Source organism: Papaver somniferum, chromosome 1 (assembly GCF_003573695.1).
Source record: "Papaver somniferum cultivar HN1 chromosome 1, ASM357369v1, whole genome shotgun sequence".
NCBI classification, from domain to species: Eukaryota; Viridiplantae; Streptophyta; class Magnoliopsida; order Ranunculales; family Papaveraceae; genus Papaver; species Papaver somniferum.
Window position 1 is genome coordinate 2179449 of NC_039358.1, and position 26011 is coordinate 2205459.

The window sequence follows — 26011 nt, forward strand, 5'->3', positions numbered from 1 at the left end:
TCTTCTATAACTCGTTGGATCAATCTCAGCTTCTTCTTGTGCCTTTGAAACTTTAAGTCCAAACTCCATTGGTATCTTAGTTGGATTACAAGTTTCAAGTCCTGCTTCTTTCAGAATTCTCCTTGCATAAGCTTCTTGTTTAATCTGAATCCCATCTACTCCTTCATGGACTTCTATGCCAAGGTAATAAGTGAGTTTTCTGAGGTCTGACATCTCAATCTTTGATGACATTTCTCTCTTGAACTCATTGATCACCTTAAGGGAGTTGCCAATCAAAAATAGATCATCTACATAGACTGCAATCACAAGAAGCGTTCCCTTTTCTTCTCTTCTGTATACTTATGTTTCTTTAGAGCACTTAACAAATCTGATTTCTCTTAAGATTTGATTTAACTTTGTATTCCAGGCTCGAGGAGCTTGTCTTAGACCATATAGAGCTTTTGATAACTTATAAACCTTATGCTCTTGTCCTTTTACTTCAAAACCTTCTGGTTGTTCAACATACACATCTTCTCGCAATTCACCATGTAAGAACGTTGTCTTAACGTCTAAGTGGTGAATTTCCCATGAGTTTGATGCTGCTTCTGCTATTAAGAGACGAATTGTCTCTAGTCTAGCAACTGGTGCGAAAACTTCATCAAAGTCTATGCCTGATTCTTGAACGTATCCCTTAGCTACAAGTCTTGCCTTATATTTGTTAATACTTCCATCAGCATTTCTTTTAACCTTGAAGATCCACTTAAGACCAATCACTTTTACCCCACCTGGCTTATCAATTAGAAACCAAGTCTTGTTTCTGTTGATTGAAATAATTTCTTCTCTACATGCTCGTGTCCATTTAGTCGAGACCTTTGCTTCCTGAAAATTCATTGGTTCATCATTAACAGAAAGTAGCATAATCTCACATTCTTCTGCAGCTTGAAGAACATAATCCTCCAGATACTGTGGCTTTTGTATCTGTCTTGTTGATTTTCGCAGTGGAATGGGTTGAGTTATTTCATCGATCTCCTCTTCTTCTTCTTCTTCGTTATTCTCAGTGTTTTCATTATTCTCTTCTTCTTCTTGATTAACATCATTGTTTCCATTGGTATTGATGATTATGGGTCCTTCAACTTCATCAATTACTTGACCCCATCTCATGTGAAACATTCCTGGATCCCTACTTGGTCCATCATTAGTTTCTTTCCAGTTCCAGTTTGCTTTTTCATCGAATACCACATCTCGACTCACTATTACTCTTTTCGTTGTAGGATTGAATAATCTGTAAGCTTTGGATCCAGGCTCAATTCCTAGATGCACAAGAGTCTGAGATCGATCATCCATTTTCTTATGAGTTGCAGAATCAACTTTTGCGTATGCTTTGCAACCAAACACTCTTAAATGATCTATGTTTGGTTTTCTCTTTCGCAAGCTTTCATATGGAGTCATGTCTTTCAGAGCTTTCGTAGGTATCCTGTTTATTAGGTATGTGGAGTGTCGTACAACTTCTCCCCATAGATAATTAGGTACCTGCATATCCTTTAAAGAACTTCTTGTCATCTCCATTAGAGTCCTGTTTCTCCTCTCCACCACTCTGTTTTGTTGTGGTAGCCCTCAAACCATCTTGTTCTGAGACATAGTTTTTAAGGTTCTGAAACTTATGTGTCCTAATCTTGCATGCCACTTCCATGTCTGATCTTCAAGTCTCATATTCAGACACAATGGCCTTCCAATCATGAGACTTATCTTGTAGAGTATATTCTGTGAGCGTGAGACTCTAACTAAAAGTCTTCCACTTGGGTCATGAACTGTTAGATAATCTTGTCGCATTCTAACATCACATCCAACTTTTGTAGCTTGTCCTAAACTTAGAATGTTGCTTTGTAAGTTTGGGATGAAGTAGATGTTTGTGACAAGCTTATGTTCTCCGGTCTTTCTCTGAAATAGAATTGATCCTTTCCCTTCAATTTCTACAGAAGATCCATCCCCAAACTTCACTTGTCCTTTTATTTTCTCATTGAGTTCAGAAAAGTAGTGTCTCTTACCAGTCATGTGATTGCTGGATCCATTATCTAAATACCATACTCCTTCTTCACTATCCTTTGTTTCATAGTTCTTTGGTATTAATTTCTCTTCGTTTAAGAATACCACTTCGTGCATGAAAAGAGCAGTATCGGCTTCCCTTATTTCATTCTTGTTTGCTTCTTCCATCTTTTGTATTCTTTCAGGGCATACAGAGGAGAAGTGTCCTGGTTTATCACATCTGCAACAAATAATGTTTGATCTATCCTTCTTTTCTTTCCCTTGGTTTTTATCATTCTGACTTGTTGTTCTATCTTGTGAGTTAAACCTTCCTCCCCTTCCTCGGCCTCTGTTTACTCTACCACCTCTTCCACGTCCTCTTACTCTTGTCGCAGAGTTTTGTTGGTAAGAGTTTGTGTACAAGAGTTTTCCTTGAGTTTCTCCATTGTTTTCTTCATCAAGGATTCTCTCTTCATATGCTTTCAATCTTCCAATTATATCTTCATACCTAGTCTTCTTTAAATCTAAGACTTGTTCGAGAGAAGCTATGATATGAATATACTTGGATCTTGGTAAACTATTGAGAAACTTCTTTACCAGTTTATCTTCATCAATGGATTGTCCAAGTGACGCAGCTTTTGAGGCTATCTCTGATAGCTTTCCTGCAAAGCTATCAATAGTATCAGTGTCTTTCATCTTCACTCTTTCAAATTCAGACATTAAGGTTTGCAGACGGGCTTCTTTAACTCGATCAACTCCGAGATTACGTGCCTTTATTGCATCCCAAATTTTCTTTGAAGTTTCCTGTTCACCAACTTGTAGAACAAGACTTTCTGGTATTGCTTGAAAGAGTAATCCTATAGCGATGTTGTTCTTATCTTCATCATCTGTTCCTGGTTCAATTGTATCCCACACCTTGTAGATTTTCATCAGTACCTTCATTCTCATGGCCCATAGTGTGTAGTTTATGGCGTTGAGGATTGGAACTTGTTTTAATGGTGGCGTGAACTGTTTTGCACCCACAATGGTGGTTTCGTTTTCCATGGCTCAGAAACACGCTCTGATACCAATTAATGGCAACTAAACACAAGCTCTAATCTTGCTCATATGATCAACCACAACTTTGGTGATCATATATATATAGAACTATGAATTACTTTTCCTAGTCCTGTTACCTTATTACATGTCTTTATTGATGTTTAGAAAATCTCTCAAAACTAAACACAAGCTCTAATCTTGCTCATATGATCAACCACAACTTTGGTGATCATATATATATAGAACTATGAATTCCTTTTCCTAGTCCTATTACCTTATTACATGTCTTTCCTTTTCTTAGAACTAGATGACTTCTAATTCCCTTAGGATTACATCAATTTCCTAATATTTTCCTAACCAGCTTGTTAGTGACTTCTATGTTGAAGTTAATCCAACAAACATTTCATCGTCGGAGTCAATATGGATTCAATAATCCAAATACTATAGTGATTTACGTTTCACTAGATTGACTCATTAGTTTCTCTAAGAAATATTTCCTTCCAAATATATTAGAAACTATAAAAGATGCAATCGATTACATTATCATCATTGTGAGGTTCCAAATGATATCCATTTGCATGAGTTACTTTGGAATTTAACAAGGTGTGATTATCTTTCGGTACATGTAGAGATTTTCTGACATCTTTGTTCTATCTTGAAAATAAATTTTGAGCAATGCTGTGCTCGATGACCCAATCCTCGTAGTCACATTATAAGTAAATAGTTCAACAACTAGTTTAAATTCCTTAAGCTAGTGGAAGAAAAATAACTATGAGTTAAACACATGGGTCTTGAGAGTTTTAAGAGGTGGTGTCGCTTTATTACGTAATAAAATTAGGATTCAACTCAAGTACTATAGAGTGAATATATATTACGTATCACCAAATATATATCTCAAGTGCTTTAGAGAATTTATGTCTCGTGTTTTCATTCCATAAGTGCAGACATTGGATCTCGTTAAACTCAATAAGATAGTCGATTGGCCCAACAAAGTTCTTGTTGCCATTAAAGTTAATGTGAAAATTGGTTGCTACTATGATACATACATTACATTGTATATAATAACACCTACAACTAGATGCATTTCCAACTCTTGCATTTATGATGGAAGCTAAAATTACATTTTTAGCTTCACCCCATGATATATATGTCCCTTTTCTTATGCTTTATATGAGTCATTACGTCCAACCCTTATTACTTCGGGGTTCTTTCCATTTTCAATTTTGCTACATTTAGCTTAATTCGAGAAATTCCTTTATCTCAACGAGCCAAGAGAACCTTACTACACATGTCAACCACTTACTTTAGGTTGAATATATTAATAAAGATAGTTCTCTTGTTTTCATACTTCAATATATACTGATTCGTTAGTATGATGGATGAAGTAGAGAATGGAAATTTTCCTACTCATATCACCTTTTGTGAGTTCTTACACAAAAATTACAATACATGTAATTTTATTTTCAACGTATCTTTTGAAACTAATAGTCGAGCAAGTGGATTACATCCCACGGAACATTCAAATTTAAGGAGAAAATATCATGGATGCAACAATGGTTCTCAAGTACTTTTAAACATCAAATGAATACATTAGATTTGGTGCAACCAATTGAAAAAAAATCATTCAACCATAGCCAATATCATATTCAATAGAACAAAATATCATTAAGATCAAAATTCTTAATGATCTAGATAAGCAATCATAATTTAATTTGACTGTTGAAATGGACTTATCTTAAGAGAAATAAAAAAACAATGAACTAAGAATGTTCTAAAAAAAATTAGGTAAGCCCAATAATTACTCACTGTAGTGTTATGTTACATACCTCAAAGCCAGAACCTGAAGATTCAAGACAGAACAGGATAGCTTGGGCAGAACAGGAACAGTCAGGCAGGCAGGACATGATAGCTATGGGCGAAACCGGAATAGGCAGGACAGGATAGCTTTGGGCGGAACCGGAACCGGAACAGGCAGACAAGACAGGATAGCTTTTGGCGGAACCGGATTGGAACGGTTTTTCTTCCTGATTCCCAGGACATAATACGAACAGATCTTCTTGGAGGAGAAGACGAACAGACTTTGCTCCTTTAAAGGTCGATTCCATAATATCCCTTGATGTAAATCCGAACACCATTTTATTTTTCTTTCTTTGTTGGTTTCTTCACCCAATCATGTTGCCTTGAAAAGGATTCCTCTGCTTCTCCGTTTGCTGTTTAATAGGAGATATGAGGACCCCGGATTTCCTTTGATTTTCTTCCACGGCCACTAACTTTCTGGGCGACGTATTAGAAGATTATAAAATATCCTGTTTGAAGTGTGTGGGTTTCCAATTCAAAATTAATTGGCAATGAATTGGAAGCACACACACTTCTATCATGGATTAGAACTAGGCCCGTATGAGAGTGGAATGAGAAGTAGATCTAAAGGGTTGTCCGTCCACCCGTACAGAGGTCCATGTTGTAGTGGTTTATCTTCGTCCTACACGTGGAGGGGGAGCATGTTGGAGGAACTATAAAATAGTCTTACATAGCTAACTCCTAGCCTTCATCTTAATATATAAGGTGTGGAGCCACTCCACTGATTGCCAATTGGTTTTGAGTTGGAAGCCCACACACTTCAAACATGGTATCAGAGTTAGGCCCGTATGAGAGTGGAATGAGAGTAAACCCAAAGGGCTGCCCGTCCACCCGTACAAAGGTCCACGTTGTAGTGGCTTTATCTCCGCCCTACACGTGGAGGGGGAGCATGTTGGAGAAACTATAAGATAGTCTCACATTGCTAACTCCTTAGCCTAGATCTTAATATATAAGGTGTCGAGCCACTCCACTCATTGCCAATTGGTTTTGAGTTGGAATCCCACACACTTCTATCATGGTATCAGAGCTAGGCCCGTATGAGAGTGGAATGAGAAGTAGACCCAAAGGTCAGCCCGTCCACCCGAACAGAAGTCCACGTTGTAGTGGTTTACTCCGCCCTACACGTGGAGGGGGAGCATGTTGGAGAAACTATAAGATAGTTCCACATTTCTAACTCCTTAGCCTAAATCTTAATATATAAGGTGTGGAGCCACTCCACTCATTGCTAATTGGTTTTGAGTTGGAAGCCCACACACTTCTAACAGATCCAACATGGCTTAATCGAAGATTTTACGAGATGAGACAATATCCTCACTTTCCCGTATTTGATTGATAAAAAAAAATACAGTACAGAACCAACTAAGATGTCTGCGATGGGAACCATTTTTTTTTCCGGATGAGCTCATGCTTATTTTTAATATTCAATCCAAGAACAGAAATACTAATCCAACAAGATGAGGATCGAGATTTCTTCTTACGCACCGAGGGTTTGTTCAATTACATGGTGCAATGTCAAAAAAGTTCTTGCCGCGGGGAAGAGCTCGTGCTTGATAACGTATTGCAGTGGACGGAGAAGATAAAGAAACAAGCAGGGAAAGAGATTTCATTCATTAGAGAAGGTATATATGTTACATAGATATAGTCTTTTATATACAATAGGAATAAGGCCCTAGCTACTATATTGGCCCGCACATCCATAAATTACAGCCCTACAACAAAAAATCAATTTTTTGTGAAGCAAAATAATTTTGGTGCTGATTTCTACTTCCGGAGAAACAAAAATCTTTTGCTTTTGGTATCCAAAGGCAGTGTTAGGGTTTTTCTGAGTCTCTTGTAAGGAAAGAGAGATCATTTTCATTTTCTTTAGAAACCTGTGTTTTAACAACAACGAATATCTCAACAAGCACACATGGATGTTTCTCAGCATGCAACAGTACCGATCAACGTTTGAATATTTTGATCAGCCACCCTAGCTACAAATTAAGTCAGTGGGCGTTAAATCAAATGAAATCGACCCTAGAATTTTAACCACATAAAGAAAAGATCAAGCTGTAATATGTTTTACAGTGACTTTCAGAATGGATTAACACGAAAACCAGTACAAATCCTTGAAAGCAGGATAAGAAAAGTACACAAATAAAATGGAGCAGCAGCAGTATTATTTCAACGTTGCTAATTAAAGGGAAATAGGTAACAAAAGAACTAATAATGCAGCAACAATCACGCGAACCCAGTAAGCAACTTGCAATGGAGCAGCCATAGATGATAGCCAATTAAGTTTCTCCGTAGACTTTCCATGATCATTTACGTCTATATAAGCTCCTACGCTCATCCCGTATCTTCTTGTACGTGGAAAAACATCCGGGATAGATTCTCTAAGTAACGCTGCAAGAGTAGAAGTATACCTGATATCGGTAACCAAGTTAACTCGAAACATAGCTGTACTTCCATTTGAAACAACCGATCTAGCATCCTCCCAAGGCACATCAAAAGTTTCAATTGTCTCACCATCATAGAAAACCTCTCTTCTCCTGATCGTAAATTCAGGTATAGAAGTAGTAGCAATTGGTAAACTTAAGTTCTCACCGTAATAAAACGTCACGTTAATGGCATCACAGTAAACCTCCCTATGTGACATAGTGTTCCAAAATGCTATGCGGAACGATATAGTGTTGATGGTCTGGATATCATATGATCTTACGTCCAGAGAAGGAACGTATAATCTCTCGATTGAAAATTTGGGACCGGATGGACCGAAACATAGGAAAAAGAAACCCAATATCGAACTGACTATAAGTCCATAGATACATCTGTTACAAGATTCTGTAGCAGCATCCATGAAAATGTAAAAGAAGTTTTTTTTTTTTGTTTTCTTTTGAAGCAATGTAAAAGAATGTTATGAAGCTAGGGTATAAATATCAGCATTATATAGCCAATTAAAATAAAGACCCATGACACTGAGTCTTCTATGAACGACTTTACTAATCAAAACAAAGCTTTTAGAAATTGTTTAATTGCTAGTTTCCTCACTCGGAGAAAGACAATCAATGTTGATGATAAGGTTTAAGGTTTAATTTCAAGTACCAAACGGAAAGTTGGATAAATGTTAGAGCAAAGCCAGTTTTTGACCTGAGTACCAAAAACCCAGATATCCCTATTATCTAATATGATGGAAACAAGACCCTTGGTAAGTGGGTTTGAGAAGCCTTGGTTGGCTGGCCTTTGCAATAAGAAGCTTTGGTGATTAGTCCGAAATGCTGCCGGCATTTTCGTTAGAGAATAATAAAAATGAGATCATTCTTCCTTCTTTATGCTTTCATTACCAACACTTTCAGATTCATATATGGCGGCTAACCTTGTGTGAATAACGATTAACACCACTAATTTCTTCTCCCACTTCTCTCTTAAAGTAATTAAAAGCAATGTTAATTAACAAATAAAAAAGAAAAAAGAAAAGCATCATTCAAAAGCAAAATAAGCCATTATCATGTTAAAAAATCGTTGCGCATTTTAAGGTTTACAAGGCTTTCAAAACGTGTGTGGCCATGTGAGCAAAAGCACTTGTGTGTGGCCATGTGAGCAGAAGCACTAACTTGGAAGAGACCATTCATTCTTAATTAACCCATGTGCAGGTAGTGTCTGGCTAAGCTTAAAAAACAAAAGTTAGTGTCTGGTTGTCCATACTTTCAGGTCTAACAAGAAAGAAAACAAAGAGTGCAATTGAATATGTAACTTTGATATGATTCGTTTGGTTATGTGAAGGCAATGGAATTACCTACCCACACCATACACTTCCTTTTGATTTCTTTAAACTTGCACATAATACTTTAACGGTCTTCCTCATTTAAATTTAACTCAGCTCAGTGAGTTGAACTATATTCTAACTGTTGAGATTATTAGTCTCACATTATTGGGTAATCTAAGATCCTGCGGTTTATAATTTCTTAGGACCTCTCTACTCATTTCCAATTGGTTTTGAGTTGGATGCCCGTAATCTAACATGGTATCAGAGCAGGTTATTTGCGACGAGTCTTTGACCGCGCCTTTACTCCGCGTCACCCGATTTAATTGTCCACGTGTTAGACCCAACGAGGATACACGTGAGGGGGCGTGTTAAGATTATTAGTCCCACATTGTTGGGCAATCTAAGATCATGCAGTTTATAATTCCTTAGGACCTCTCTACTCATTTTCAATTGAGTTTGAATTGGATGCCCGTAATCTAACACTACCATATTTACAGAAGCTAGCAAGTAACAACAATAACCAGAGATTTGTGTGAATTTCATGTATGTGGGAAGTATTCAACATACATAATAACTATGAACAAAGCACCAAGATATATACTAATTTCTGGCATGCACCTGCATCCATCGGCTATCTCTATATAACATTTGGAATGGAAGAATTCAAAGTATAATGATCCGATTCAATAACCAAAATTACAACTAATATCTAAACAAGCACACGTGGATATGTTTATTCAACCTATCAATGTTTCAATATCTTCAGCCACCCTACAGGGTGGCATTAAGTGAAGTGAAAGTGACCTTGCAATTAAACAAAGGAAAAGAGCTAGCTATAATGCTTCAAAGTTTATTCATCAAAAAAAGAAAAAGGTGATGTTTCACAGTGATCTTGAGAATTCATTAACAGGAAAACGAATTACAATTGCTGAAAAAGCAAACTGAGAACCACACAAAACTACATGCAGTTGTTAAAAAAGAAAATCAAGTACACAAATCAAAGGAGCAGTATTATCAACGTGACGTTATTAGTTAAAGAGAAATAGGTAAAACAAGAACGACTAATGCACCAATAATCATGGGAACCCAGTCGGTGACGTGCAACGGAGAAGCCTTAGATGATAGCCAATTAAGTTTCTCCGGAGATTTTCCATGATCATTTACGTCTATAAAAGCTCCTACTCTCATCCCGTATCTTCTTGTATAAGGAAGAAATCCCGAAATAACATCAGCTATAGCTGCAAGAGAAGAAGTATACCTGATATTTGTAACTAAGTTAACTCGAAACATAGCTGTACTTCCACTCGAAACAACCAGTCTAGCATCCTCCCAAGGCACATCAAAAGTTTCAATTATCTCACCATCACAGAAAACAGATTTTGTCTTGATCGGGAATTCAGGTATAGAAGTAGATGCAATTGGTAAACTTAAGTTCTTACCGTAATAAAACGTCACGTTAACAGCATCACAATAAACCTCTTTGAGTAACATAGTGTTCCAAAATGTCATACGGAACGATACAGTATTGGTGTTGATGGTTCCGATATTATATGAGGTTACATCCAGATCAGGAACATATAATCTCCCGATAGAAATTTTGGGTTTGGACGGACCAAGACATAGGAGACACAAACCCAGTATCATGCTGCTGATAAGTCCATAGGCACATTTGACGAAAGCTTCTGTTTGTCGATCGTCTGCCATTAATATTGTACTTGTGTAAAAATGTAAGAGAATGCTATGAAGACAGAGTATAAATATCAAGCATTATAAATCCATTTTAAACAAACAAACAAAAAAAGACTTGTAACAGTGAGTCTCCTGAAAGCGAGTTAATTTACTAATCAAAACAAATCCTTTTCTTTTTTCGGTTTCCGAGAAAGAAAATCAATGCTGGCGATATGGTTTTTGCTTTTCTTAATGGCATTTGGTGAGCAGCATCTTGTCAGCCGTGTTTTAGGTGAAAGTGTTCTTTCCTGTGCTTCATTTTCTGCGTGGATAATTAGATAGTACAAGCTTCTAACCCGGTGCATACGCACCGGCATAACTAAATTGTATGATAAAACGAATCTCATTTTACTATAGAATTTAGTTTTAAGTCATGTGTAAGTTGGGGCGTATTTTATTTTTCTTCATTATCTCAGCACTGGTCTCACCACGAATCATGTTGGTGAAGAAGAGTTCTCCAAAACACATTAAAAACCTCAATCGATGAATTTGAATACCGGTTGTCACAACCACAATACTTTTCTACATTGCCTGTAAAAATTTCAGACCAACAATTTAACAAAAAACATCATTCTACACTAGGCCAAATATGGGATTTGGTGACGGTTACAAATTCTGTACCATGGCGGTTTTAGAAAAAAGCGTCATAGTTTATTGTTGGTCAGAAGTAGGTGACAATATCTAGGGAAACCGTCACTAATTGATGCTACCGTGACAGTTGATCTAAAAACTGTTACAGTAAACGGTGACGCTTATAAACTGTTATGTATATTCACCCAGGCCTTCGGCCTGGGCTCAACCTCTCGTGCGCCTTCGGCGCGTTGTACTTCGTGATTTGATCGTACTTTTTGCATATCCAGAATAACAGATCCTTCGGATAGTGAGATATTCTAGATGATGTGAACCCATATTTTAGGTTTCTAATTAAAAAACTCTAAAATTCCATGTACAAAATTTTAAAAAGTAGTTAGGGAATCGTAATTACAACAAAAACTCAAGAATATGCCACATTTCTTGATATATTCTCAGTTCAGCCAATATGGTTGATCCGAGGAAGTTGCCGAGTTCGGGTATATGGTAAGTAATCACTCAAGATTTGGTTTTCCAATGTGATAGTCAAAATTTAAATATCCAAAACTATACCCGAAATATCAAGCTTTCCGGGTTGATTTTGACGAATCCAGCACTATCGGTACCAACTTAATGATAATTAATAGCGTTTTCAACCGAGACTCTAAAGTTTTCTGCTTTGAAGTTAATTAATAGCTTTTTCAATACATGAACGATGTTTTAAAATGTTTGCAGAAACAAAATAATTGTACATTAACCGGACAATTAAAAAAATAATTATGAATGCTTTCAAAGTGAGTAGGAAAAAGTTTTTCTGGTCCGGTTTCATCAAAGGATTATGCAAAGATAAATAAGGTTAGACCAAATTCATTATTGCAATTGGATACAGACGGAACACATGCTGTATGAAAGAGTTACTTTTATCTTCAGAACAAAAAGATAAACATATAATATCCAAAGTACATATTACATTATGCATTTTTGACACCTAAGAAAATATGGTTAAGAAACATAAGAAAAAACAACCAAAAACAGTAAAAGCCAAAAAAAGATTGAACTGGAATACAAAAATCCATTGAAGCAACAACTACAGAAAAGTAAGATACATATGGTGAATGCAAAGAAAAGAGAAGAAAACAGATCATTACCATTGATTGTTTGTCTTATTACAGTAAGATCCGGAAGAAAATTACATTTTACATAATCACATGCCAATGTTTACATTTTAGCACCATTATACATTAAACACATACTAAGAAAAAGTACATACATTTGACTGCCACAAATTCGTTGGTGTGGGTACCATCTTTATGTGCTCATCTATTCCACTCAGTCACCATCTTAGAGCGCTCATGTTATTGGTAAATGCGATGTGCATATTTTTGGCGGCGACTAAGTTGGTTTTTGATCGACCAACATACAGATAGAAAGACACCAAAGCCAAAAATATACATAAACACAAAGAAAATAGAAAACCACTTAGTATTGTTGCTTTCTTTGTAATTGATATTATTTCCTCACTATGCTTTCATTTGCTGGTCTTTCTACAAAAATTAATGGGAATGATACGAGTAGTAGCTTATGTTTTTGTTTCCACTCAGGCCCATAGTGCAAACTAAGATAAATTCTCCCATTTTCCAATAAGAATGTTTGAACCGGTAAGAATTTTTGAAAATGTGATATCGTTTACCTCTGGAGTAGCAACGTATTTTTTCTTTCCCAAATCAGTCACAATCAGCCGGTCCTCAATCGGCTGTTATCGTCAAATCATGGAAAGTAGATTACATTTCATGGAAAATAAAATAAACCGATAGAAAATATAAAATGAACAAACCTTCGTATCATGGAAGTCAATCAGAACACCATTCCTTGCTAAATGTTTAATCTTGTGAAATTGAGAGTTTCCGTTAATATGATAGTCAGAAAGCTAAACGCAAGACATCTAAAAATATGATTATTGTATTTTCTTACCGCGTAATCCAAGTCTCGATCCATCTGTTACAGCAATTAAAAAGTGTGAGACACTAAGAATTATGTATTGTTGAACTAACTGTGTGCCAATGAATTAGAATACCTCGCCATATATAGATAAACATGGATAATTTGTGTCCAAGAACAAACCATTAGTTGTTGTTCGCCGTACTCCGTTTTTTTTTTGTCTGAAAAATCAGCCACAGACTTTCAAATTTCAATAGCCAAAACCAAAGTAAGATATGGTCAGAAATAACAATACAATCTTTAAAAACTACCTTTGATGTATTCTTCCTTGTTTTTGCATTTTCTCTTTGTTTAACTGAATTAGCTTTGTTACAAACTCAGATGTAGTTGAGTCTGAAGGTATTCCAAATTCTGGTCCGGTCACACTATTTCGTACAATCTTCATGTGATTGCTGGTTTGATAGATGTAGTTGTGCCTAAATGTAATCGGGGCTGTCGATTGCCATTTGCAGGGAACAATTCTCATCACTTTCTTTGTGCGATTAGGGGTGTTAAAGATGCAAATGTGGACATATCTCACTGCATCCATGAATCTAGCAAAACTGAAAAACAAAATTATACCCAACAGAAATGAAACCGGAAATTACAGCACACAACAAAGTTCAAATAAATTCCATAGTAATGAGAACAAAAGATTCTGATGTTTTTGAAAAATGAAACTGGGTAAAAGAAAACTGGGGAGAAGTCATATAACCTGGAGAGTTGGAGTTGGTTTTCACTGTTTTGTAAGTTAAAAACCGAATAGTGGGATTAGTACGACATATAAGTACTCCACGTATACATCATAAACTGAAGAGTGGGACCTGGGTTAGACACGTTTTGGAAGAAAAAAAACTGTGTTTTGAACCACCCACTACAATAAAGTAGAAGAGATACGCATTTAGTTGTGAAGGTAGGTGAATAAAACTACGCCCAGATCTGTCCCATGGACAACTGACGGTGGATGTCCTAAAAAGCCACTCCGCTATAGATTAGTGGGTACCATCTTTATGTGCTCGTCTATTCCACTCAGTCACCATCTTAGAGCGCTCATGTTATTGGTAAATGCGCTGTGCATATTTTTGGCGGCGACTAAGTTGGTTTTTGATCGACCAACATACAAATAGAAAGATACCAAAGCCAAAAATATACATAAACACAAAGAAAATAGAAAACCACTTAGTGTTGTTGCTTTCTTTGTAATTGATACTATTTCCTCACTATGCTTTCATTTGCCGGCCTTTCTACAAAAATTAATGGGAATGATATGAGTAGTAGCTTATGTTTTTGTTTCCACTCAGGCCCATAGTGCAAACTAAGATAAATTCTCCCGTTTGCCAATAAGAATGTTTGAACCGGTAAGAATGTTTGAAAATGTGATATCGTTTACCTCTGGAGTAGCAACGTATTTTTTCTTCCCCAAATCAGTCACAATCAGCCGGTCCTCAATCAGTTGTTAACGTCAAATCATGGAAAGTAGATTACATTTCATGGAAAATAAAATAAAATAAACCGATAGAAAATATAAAATGAACAAACCTTCATATCATGGAAGTCAATCAGAACACCATTCCTTGCTAAATGTTTAATCTTGTGAAATCGAGAGTTTCCGTTAATATGATAGTCAGAAAGCTAAATACAAGACATCTAAAAATATGATTATTGGATTTTCTTACCGCGTAATCCAAGTCCCGATCCATCTGTTACAGCAATTAAGAAGTGTGAGACACTAAGAATTAGGTATTGTTGAACTAACTGTGTGCCAATGAATTAGCATACCTCGCCATATATAGATAAACATGGATAATTTGTGTCCAAGAATAAACCATTAGTTGTTGTTCGCCGCACTCCGTTTTTTTTTGTCTGAAAAAATCAGCCACAGACTTTCAAATTTCAATAGCCTAACCAAAGTAAGATATGGTCAGAAACAACAATAAAATCTTTAAAAACTACCTTTGATGTATTCTTCCTTGTTTTTGCATTTTCTCTTTGTTTAACTGAATTAGCTTTGTTACAAACTCAGTTGTAGTTGAGTCTGAAGGTATTCCAAATTCTGGTCCGGTCACACTATTTCGTACAATCTTCCTGTGATTGCTGGTTTGATAGATGTAGTTGTGCCTAAATGTAACCGGGGCTGTCGATTGCCATTTGCAGGGAACAGTTCTCATCACTCTCTTTGTGCTATTAGGGGTGTTAAAGATGCAACTGTGGACATATCTCACTGCATCCATGAATCTAGCAAAACTGAAAAAACAAAATTACACCCAACAGAAATGAAACCGGAAATTACAGCACACAACAAAGTTCAAATAAATTCCATAGTGATGAGAACAAAAGATTCTGATGTTTTTGAAACAAGTAATGAAACTGGGTAAAAGAAAAGTGGGGAGAAGTCATATAACTTGGAGAGTTGGAGTTGGTTTTCACTGTTTTGTAAGTAAAAGCCGAACAGTGGGATTAGTACGGCATATAAGTACTCCACGTATACATCATAAACTGAAGAGTGGGACCTGGGTTAGACACGTTTTGGAAGGAAAAAAAAAGTGTTTTGAACCACCCACTACAATAAAGTAGAAAAGATATGCATTTAGTTGTGAAGGTAGGTGCATAAAACTACGCCCAGATCTGTCCCATGAACAACTGACGGTGGATGGCCTAAAAAGCCACTCCGCTATAGATTAGTGATATCGTAACGGCTCAGACAATAACCCGTCATAATATCTCAAATGTATATTGACGGTTGTTTACTAAAACTCCAACTAAAAAGTCTACCGGCAAAATATTTATTTTGTTACTTATTTATCGGCGGTAAATTAAAATAATATTTTGGAACGTGTGCGAAACGCATGTATAATAAATCCGGACCCTAAGATTATTGAGATCATCCTGGTGATTGCACATAAAAAGATTCGCTTGTACGCATAAAATTGAAACCCTAATTCTATCTTCTAGTTCTCCGTCGCTCAGGCTCTCTCCACTTCTTATCTCCTTCCCCCTCACTTTCTCTGCTAAAAGTATTAACGTGTTCTTAGATTTACTCCTGTATCTCGTATTCGTTCCTCTATTGAAGACTTAATTTGGTCAGCCATTTTTGGAGTATGATATTTGTTATCCCTTTTTATTGTTTTTATTTCAAGTATTCGTTCCTCTATTGAAGACTTAATTTGGTCAGCCGTTTCTCGTATTCGTTCCTGTATCTCGTATTCGTTCCTCTATTCAAATAAATTTTATTTTTGTCGGACTCTTATTTTGCTATATGAAATGAACTGATCTATAGACAATTTGATTACTTTTCAATCGAAGATCTCCGCAACAATGGACAACAATGGCCGCAAAAGAATTGTTGATCCCGAAGAGGGTAAAGTATCTTTGCTTTATCGAATTCACCTATGCATGCACAGCTAGAGTGGATGTTTCCAACTAGCTTATATACTCATTGATGAACTTAGTTACTGTTAAGCTATTTGCTTCAATATATTTTACGAACTTAGTTGATTGATTAGATATACAGATTTCAAGCTACGAGCTTGGTATTGACGTCTACCCCACATAGCATTAAACTTGGTATTAGTTTATACTTACTAATTGGAACATTGTATTGTTTTTTGCATCTGTTATGTACTGAATCACCAACACTATTATGGCTGAATAAGTTGGTTGCTTTCTTTTTTAGGTACCAAAAAAACATCTATATGTTGACAGCCAAAGTCCCAACGGCCAACGCATAAGGCATTAACTGTAAATTGGAGCAATATGTTGATGCTCGGTACTTTCTGGGTGCTTTCTGGGTGAGTATTAGCTAGATTTTGAGTTTATATTTTTCAAATTGTTTTATCTTTGTAGAATTCAAAGGAAAACTGAGTAAATTATATTCTTATTACTGCGAGTGAATTTGATGGATGTTAATATTGCAATTAGATTCAACCAGTGGAAGGCCGAGGGACAATATAGATGAAATCATGTTGAGGTTGGTAAAGGTTAAATATATATGGTTCCCTAAACTCTTACTTGTTTTCATTTTAAATAATTTATACACAGTCCCGTAAAGCTAAGACAGACGCGAAAAGGCTGTCTTGATATTCACCACCAGTAAGTGAATTAACTCAAAAATTCGTTAAGCTAAACATTTTGAACATACATAAAATTGTTGAATGCATACAACATGTCCCAAAATAACCTGGTGGTTAGAAATTTATGAATCAAACCATTATGCCAGTGATGTAGATTGAAAGGGTACCTGCATCTTGGTGCTTTCGTGGTATGTTTTTAAAAGTTTCTTTGCTGAGCAAAAAAGAAAAGAAAAATTATAAGAGTTCCCAAAAAATGGCTATGCTTTTCCTGTTCCAACGTTTCTCTTGAAAACGAAACCAATGTAATTGAGCAAAACTCCAAATGAGAAAACATTTGAAGAAATGGTAATATCGTTAAAATAGTAGCGTGCAAGGAGGCACCCGAAGCATATAAAAAGGCGAACAAAGAACGTTGAGATGAGGAAGAGAGAGGGCCGTTTTCTGAAAAATGAAGTTATACTATAGATTGTTCATTATATCTCACCAATAGATAAATTAAGTTACCAAATGTGAAGCACCTAATTAAACTCTTTGTACATTGATGCCTAATTACAGACTGTTAATGTGACCTGGTAATATTAGACTGTTTGATACCCTTCTTTGTTGTTAATAGACCCCTTTGCATCTCTTTTAGCATGACCCCAATCCTTGACAACAAAAGAGTGACGAAACATAATAACATCAAATGGGAGATTAGAACTGTATTTACCTTCCACTGCTTGAGACTCAAATACTATTTCACAAACAGACCGAGAACTTTCCATTAAGATCACCATGTCACGACCGACAAAGTGATTTTCATTATGTTAGTGAGTCCAAATCGACGTTGCAATGAAAACAAAGAGGGGAGCAAATAGAGGCACTATTACAGTGAGTCAGGGTTATTTGCAGGTACAGTAATATCAGTATTGCTCTTAATTTGAGTGACATATCATCAATAGGCAATAACAGTAGCATCTAATCTAGGACTACCATCAAAAAAACAAAGGTATCATACATGAACGACTGATGAACATATGACATTCAAAAATATATAAGAAAGTAATTTATACCATAAATAGAGCAACCCAATTTGCTTACCAAACCTACTTGCTTACTATTTTCTCTTCTGCGTCTCAGAAACAACCAACAGTTCTCTCCCTTCATGTTGTTTAGGAGGGCCATGCTACAAAGTCAAGTTTAAGTTTCTTATAATGGTCAATCTTTTGGGAAAAATATTTGATGGGGTTTTTTTTGATAGAGGTATGGGGGACAAATCATGTCTTGACACGTATCTTTGGTATAAATTGATTCCATCAAATTTTGTTTCCAAATATATAAAAGAAGTGTATTTTTGGTGAAAATACTGGTTATCTTAATTGATGATATTTTATCCTTTATATTTTTGGTAACAGAATTTGTTAAAACAATTAATTGAAGAACACATGTCAAGACATGATTTGTCCCCCATGTCCGCCTTAGGTAAGACCTAGATTGGATGAAAGAAGATGATACTTGGAAATAAGATGCTTACCTGCGCCCATATGGTATGCCTCTGGGAGGATTGCAAGAGTGCCATATGGTATGCCTCCAATTTCTGAGTGGATAATAGAAAGTGGATCAACAAAAAAGAATCCACATAACTAACCATACTTTCCATTCGCAGTGAGCAATATCACGTAGCCTTTTTGATTTCATTATCTTCTTAACCAAATATTGTTCACCGGATCTGCGGATCATTAATTCCTCAATCAAAACACAGAATCTCTTTGCCACTGTAAGAAAGGAACGTCGAAGAGTATCTTACCTGGTACGCTATTAAATTCTGATTTTTTAAGAACAAAATCTGAGAGAATCCATCCATATCGGATATCGTACCTGGAATGGTATAAAGGAAAAAACACGAACCTAAACAGTGGTTAGGAACCTGGTATATAAGTGACTCACAAAACTGATTATTCATCATTCACTTATCACATTAGTGAAAACGGGACGTATTACCTATTTCTTTGTTTGGTTCATGCTGAATATCTTCGGATAACAGTCTCCAATTCGGTTCCACTCCGCTGGATTTGTTATTCCGTAAAACAGTAGCATTGTTATGAATATCTCATGCAAGGACTTGCTGGATCCCCAAGTGTTCTTGGTCCACGTCCATTTTTCTGGGATTTTGGAATGTAGACAGATGTTTTGTTTGTTGAGGTGGTTAGTTCGTGTATTTAAAACTTATGAAACGATGTGATAGTTAGGAATGTATTTGAGGGGTTGCGACTGCATTTTAGATTTTCTGTGCCTCTTCGTTGATTTTGCAAGTCGGATCTGAAGAGACATGATCTGTATTTAAGCGTTATAGGCAGTCTAGTTTGGAGTCTCCTATACCGTTTAACCACATAGCAGGCTCATATAGGTGCAACCGAATATGCAGAACTTTCTTTAGGGGGGGCCGGGGACGCATTACTGAATTTGTTTCACCACGTAGTTGAAGTGACCAAGTTTCGTTTGATCTTGCATCCCTGAAAGGGTGTCATATTTTCAAAGTGACCTTTGAAGTTACTAAATGGATCAGTTCAGAATAAGAAGTGCCTGTTAGAGTTATGGCCAATCAAGTCCGGATGACATGGAAATTAGTGCTAATGTGGCCTCACCAGATCAAAGTTTAATTGTGGAGACGATATGTGGTTTCTCGGTGTCTTTTATTCTCTATTTTCGAGCGACGTGATTAACCAGAGTTTCTGGTTGATTCTGGTCCTACCACTTTTTTTTTATTTTGTTAATTTTATAAAATTTTGAAAAAAATATCTAAGAAAATCTTTTTTTTTTTTGTCCCACGATGTATTTTTTAGACAATCACAATAAAAAATTTACCAAAAATAACTAATTACCTAAAATAATTGAATCCTGGCATTAATATACATATAATATAAATAAATAAAAAATGAATTATAATACATCATGATTTAATCATAGGGTTAAAACAACCATGAAATCAAAAAATAATAATAATAAAGAAAGTCAAATGTCCAAATTTCTGTTACAATTCTTAAAATCACATAATTATAATTGCAACTCCAAGTTGTTGCTAACTAAATTAATCATAATTGCAATCTTACAGTTTTAATCAAGATAAAATTAAAATTACTTGAATACAAATTTAGACCAATAGTTGAAATTAAGATTAATCAAATTTATACCAATAGTTGAAATTTAAAAGTAAAAATACCTGGAATAAGGACCCTTGATCTGAATACACTTCTTTTCTCCGTAGAAAGAATCAGTAAACAAAACTTTGAACATCAATCCTATAAAAAAAATAAAAACACAAAAAATAATGAGAAGAACAGCAAAATAGAAACAAAAAATAACATTTTTTCTTTTGCATTATACGTTCTATTAGAAGAAAAAAAGGAAGAAAAATAAACACTCCATAAATATTAAAGACATATAATTAACCAAAAACAATAATATTATAGATATTTTTCCATGGATATCAAGCTTTAATATAGTAGTTAATTAAAAACAATACCGGGGTGTTTTATATATTTTTCTAAAATAAACCGGTAGATAGAACAAAATTATCTTCCTAGAACTTTTTTTGATAAATTTAAAATTTGATTCCTAGAATTTTTTAGTAAATATAAAATTTCATCTCAAATTAGAGAAGGGAATTTTTTTTGCCGTTTTCTTGATAAATATAAGGCATAAATTCCAAAAATAATAATATTTTTCAAATATAAAAACGTTTGGGGAAAAGCTAAAGCTCATTTTTTCTAGCGGTGCCTGTTATTAGGGTTTGTTCTTCTACTTGCTTGTGGATTTTTTTTGCCTGATCCGTGGTTGTCGTTTATGTTTGCAGGTCATAAAATAATACCGACGACGGACTCTGCTTCTCTCATTCGAAATCAACTTAGGTGATTTGCTCAATTCCTTTTTATTGTATTGTAAACAGTATTTCCATCAAGCTCTATTGAATGATTCAAGTTTCTATCCAAATTTTGTTTCCATTATTTTCAAGGTATAAACTCCTTGATTCTTGCAGATATCGGTATCAAACATTGTTTTTTTTTTGGTGTTGGTACCCTCGATCATGCACCTATCATAAACTCATTGATTCTTGCAAGTATCGGTATCAAACACCAGGATTGTTTTTTCTTGCAGGTCTTATTGGTGCATCGAAACGAGTTTTGCAACTCTTATTATTGTTTATCGCTGGGTAACAAAAGAGATTTTTGGCCGGGGTGTTTTTTCTATTTTTCCTTCACAGGGTGGACAAAATTGATGAGGAAGAACATCATGAAGACTATTAATGTATTTTTCTAATGTGTGCGATCTGTTGAATTGGTACCGTAATTTCTTAGACGGAAGCCTGGAACTGGGTTGAAGAAGATCAGGCTAATAATGAAAAATTTGTTAAGCTGGAGCTGATCTCAAAGGCGCATAGAGGTGGTTTTCTATCCTTTGTATTTTTGATTTCTGTCTGATTATTGAGTTAGGGTATATTGTGTTGTTTCACGGTTGTTGATCGTTTCATCGGCATGATCTCACATTTCTTGACAACTGCAAATTGGTTATTCATCTTCTAGCATTTGTATACCTCCTTGTGTTGTGTGAGTTAATCCAATGTTTTCTTTAACAAATACATCCGATGCTTTTGTTGAATTTTTGTAGGTGCTTTTGTTGTTGACTTTTAGTAGGCGGATGGTGTCGACTAACTCTTTTTTGTCAGGTAAAAGGATAATCATTCATTTTTATTTGAAAGTGCAAACGTGTTTGTTTCTTTATTCAAACTATGCTCATTATATTCAAAATATTTGTAGTGACTGACTCCGTCACTTGAAAAATGGTTCTTGAGCAAGGTTTAATTCATGCTGTGTCCGTTAGAGCTTGAGGTTTTTTTTTCCTTTCACTTTTTCAAGTACTATGTTATTCTCCTTTGCCATTGTTGTCTTATCTAACTTGATAGGGAGTGTATGAGTGAAGTAATTCTTATATTATATATATGTTGGTGTTTCTTGCAACACCATGTTGAAATGGTTTAGCCAATGGTTAAACAGAGGCGTCTGGGACCAGATATTGTTGAAATGGTTCAACCAAGAAGATGTGTGACCAGCTTACTCGGAATAAACATGTACTGCTAAAAAAATTGTAATTAGTTAGTTTGTGATTTGTGATTTCTACACTGAACCAGATACGGCGGAATAATATACACTGAAAGTCAATTTCCAGTAAAAAATTTCTTTGTAATGCACATACCAAGTGCTGTCCATAGTGCTTAGATGGATTCTACTTGAATTTTCGATGAGAACAAAAATCTAATGTACATTGGCATTTTAAATGCAACTTATGGACCATCATTAAACAAGGCCCAAAAAACAAATGCAGCATCAAAAAAATAATAATAAATGTCATCAAGAAGAATGATTTATCTAATGGATATACCAAAGTACTTTTGCTTTTGCGTCAACACTCACAATTCGAGATCTGTATAGACCATATTCTCCGAGCACTAAACTATCCACATGAGAATGGTTAGTAGAATTTTACGTTGTTGGTTTCAATTTTGTTGCCGTTGGGATACTTAGAATTTTCCGTTTATTCTTTAGGATGATATCTCTTCCATCATTGTTACTATTGTACTTTAATCAAAAGTGACCAACAAATATCTCTTGGATGATCTATATAGTCACATAAATGACCAAGAACATTTGGATATCGATAAGCAATAAAGAGAAAAAGATTCTTTATAGACAAAAATGGTATGATCATAGTGTAGTCACCCTTGGTCCCTCCACATCATCCTTTAGGATCTTTGACTGTCTAAATGCATTGATATAAGGTTCTGCGTCACTCTCTTATATTTCGAAATATTATAACTTATTCTTTTTTGATAGGTTTACCGGTTTTTAATTTGTTTTCACTTGGGCTCATTTGTAGAAGAGATTTGAAACTACAAGATATATGAGTCTTAAAGCACCATAAGCAATTTTAAAAAATAATCCGTTTCATTAGAGAATGGTAAAATATGTTGGTTATATAGTTCGAAGCTTTTACTTAAATTATCCGGAGACTAAAAAGCAAGTTGGGAGGCCTTGTGCACAATCACTCTTCTCATCAACAGTCGTTTGGATTCTTCTCATGCAATTGAACAAGAGGATAGACAATTAGACATGATTCATGAGGACAATATAGCATTCATGCCAGCATCCCTATTGCAATAAATGGTCTCGCTGTATCCGAGCACCATTTCCAAATACACATATCATGTATTCCAAAAACGGAAACATGTATCACTTATCAAAATCTATCAAGATTTTTTCTGCTAAATCTTCCAAACTAATATCATAAAATTTAGTAAAAAATTTTACTAAATCATGCTGCTTTTATTCCCATACGAAAGCTTCCATAAATGTTAATTATAGTTGTTCAATTTTAAAATAAAATCTTTGCATGCAAATAGGCGACACACTTATTATAGGTGTAATATCTTTGTTGTCCGTAAATGCAAATCAGGGTTGTTCAATTTTATCAAAATTTGACTCCTAATTGGATGTATTTAAGCCTGAAAATATCAAGCTATTTTTTAAATAGTTTGGGTTTGGGCATTAATTATTTCGAACACGATGACATATGTAACATGAAAATTGTACACAAGGATAATCGGTTATAGTGTGTTAGATGCAATAATGCAAAGCCTATGTGTCATCATCAACAAAGCCATTTTAAGTATGAAAAAAAAAATGATTAACATAAGAAAATAATGTGAGGTGCAAACGATCAAGTTTAGTGTTGCATGTGGGTATACAATTCATCTCAGAGTAATGGATGATCACATTTCTGATGCGACTTTTATTCTTATGGAAAGTCCGGTAGAAGAATTCGTGGGCCGTATCATGGAGGAGCTCTGTAAAAAGGTATTGAAAATCAATCCGAATAACTACTACCTCCATCGTTTAGGTATCATATTTATCAAAGAAATGATACATTTGCATAATAATGTTAAGGGGAACAGTCTCGAAGATGCTTTGGCACGATTTGATGCAATATGAAAAATGGATGGCAAAACGTATGTATGATGCACGCTTTGGCATTATTTGACAAGATTTTTTTTTTAATGTGTTGTTTCTATGATTTAATACGGGTCAAACAGGTACATGGTCAATGGCGGGGGCAGAAAAAAACTTTGAAGAGGGGCTAAAAAAGTTATACAAATTTGAGGACTAAATGCTAATGTTTTGTCGACTAACCGCTAAAAGACGGAAAAATGAATGATATTTGTATACATTTGAAGATCTTTAGGGGGTTATGGCCAGGGTTAGTCAATCCATGTCTTCGACACTGTTCGTGGTCTCGAAGGTCAATAATTATAATACTCTTTACAAAGATAAAGAGAAAATGGAATGTTCTACCTCCATGACGACGATCTTTCTTTTCCAGAAAAGAGAGGAATGATTTATGGACATGACAAAGAGGATGCAGAAGAACGTTAACAAGAAGTTCTTCTTAATTGTGTTGTCTCCTTCGCAGCGTCGGAAGCAGTATTGAGAACCTAGATGGGATAGAATGCTATCCTGGGCTAAATATCAAATTTCAAAGAGGGGTAAAAAAATTGCCTATGAAAAATTGAATTTTGGGATGTATTTAGATTCTCAGTTCCGTCACTGCTCCCTCATGTATTTGTTTTTAACTCTTTATGGTTCATTTTATTTTCTTATATTTTCTTACATACCAACTCAGATATTACTAACTGATTTGTTAATCATTTTTATAATAGCTTTATATGAAAAGTGTCCAGTATTTCCATAAGCAAGACAAAGACCCGTGCATCGCACGGGTGAAAAACTAGTTATATGAAAAGATATCTTATGTAACCTGATCTTGAAGGACCTTAGGAATAAGGTAGATTTTTGAATCATTTATTTGTCCTTTCTTTTCACTGCAATTTTGTTTTGTTTCTTTCGTGCTTTGCTTCCATAAGCTACCGCTCCATAGTTTGAAATACATATCCCTTGTGCGTTATATAAATCCACGCCTAATACAACGAATGAGTGGTTGCGTTAAACTTTACAAGAAGGAATTAGGTGACGGAAAAAAAAACCATTAGAATGAGAAAGTTTGATATATGCTGAAACATAAAAAGAAGATTAGCAGCAGGGAAAGGATATTTGTGTTACTGTTTGGACAAAACTAACTTGAGTCATGTTTCTGTCGTCACAATTTGTACTAAATTAGTTAGTCAATATTTTTTACCTGCTATTTCTCTGTTGTTCGTCTTTTATGATATCATTAGGGTAACATGTGAAGTGAATATCAGGGAAAAGGAAAGTTTCTCAAAGTTGTTGATGCTTCATCTCCTGATACGGGGAACAATTATAATTATAAGTACCCATATCTTCTCACCATGTTATTGATTGATTTCTGTTCCAGAAGTTGCATCATTATTTTTGCTCATCAGTGGAGCACTTCAGCTTTAACTTTCTCTTTGTTTTTGTACTCCCGTTTGCTTCGTATTTGGACCTAGCTATACATGGGGGTGGAAGGATTGGGTCTATTGGGAAGTGCAGGTTGGTCTCTTCTTCATCTTCATAATTGTTAAAGTTTATTTGGGGACTTTTCCTTTATGTGTCCTGAGTTCATGCAGGTACTGTTTTCTTTTTTATCTGTCAACACAGGATGGTACTTGCTAATTTTGTTTTTATTTAAAGAAATGCAGTCTTTTATGGGGGGTTTGGCTACATCCATCCGGCATTTCGTATGTCAGATCTATTATGCTCATCGTTCTATAGTTGGCAAACCAATTTAGTTTAGTAAAATGAGCAAAACTATGGCATTATGAGGCAAAATAAACCACCAATTTGTGCACTAACAATAGTTGATTGAAATGAGCAAAAATACTTTGGTTTTGGAGAAGTAATATATGGTGGGGTCTCATAGATAAATGGTTCCTTTCTGAAAGAATGTCAAGTTATAACTTTACTTAGTATTGCTCCTGTTTTTATGTTTGAAACATCCATGTTAGTTCTTGCCTTCTTGGCTTCTTTCTATCCTACAT

The 26011-nt window shown here is 35.3% G+C and overlaps 2 protein-coding genes and 2 long non-coding RNA genes across 5 annotated transcripts; 1 reads left to right on the top strand and 3 right to left on the bottom strand.

Moving 5' to 3' along the window:
• Positions 1–7072: 7072 nt before the first annotated feature.
• Positions 7073–7534, bottom strand: LOC113340654. Its single transcript, XM_026585776.1, has one exon. It carries the CDS (start codon positions 7532–7534, stop codon positions 7073–7075), a length of 462 nt encoding a protein of 153 aa, XP_026441561.1.
• Positions 7535–9673: 2139 nt separating this feature from the next.
• On the bottom strand, positions 9674–10345 carry LOC113340662. The gene has a single exon (XM_026585783.1). The coding sequence runs from the start codon at positions 10343–10345 to the stop codon at positions 9674–9676; it is 672 nt and encodes a 223-aa protein (XP_026441568.1).
• Positions 10346–15917: 5572 nt separating this feature from the next.
• Positions 15918–22320, top strand: LOC113324959. 2 transcript variants are annotated; one of them, XR_003347959.1, is made up of 7 exons: positions 15918–16274; positions 16590–16704; positions 16835–16883; positions 20819–20873; positions 21121–21405; positions 21631–21688; positions 21780–22320. It is a non-coding gene; the product is annotated as an uncharacterized LOC113324959 (long non-coding RNA). The 2 variants fall into 2 exon arrangements; XR_003347958.1 differs by lacking the exons at positions 15918–16274; positions 16590–16704; positions 16835–16883 and having other exon boundaries at positions 20743–20873.
• LOC113324968 lies at positions 17418–19133 on the bottom strand. The gene is made up of 4 exons (XR_003347960.1): positions 18967–19133; positions 18773–18843; positions 18500–18694; positions 17418–18151 (listed from the first exon to the last, which is right to left on the bottom strand). It is a non-coding gene; the product is annotated as an uncharacterized LOC113324968 (long non-coding RNA).
• Positions 22321–26011: the final 3691 nt, after the last annotated feature.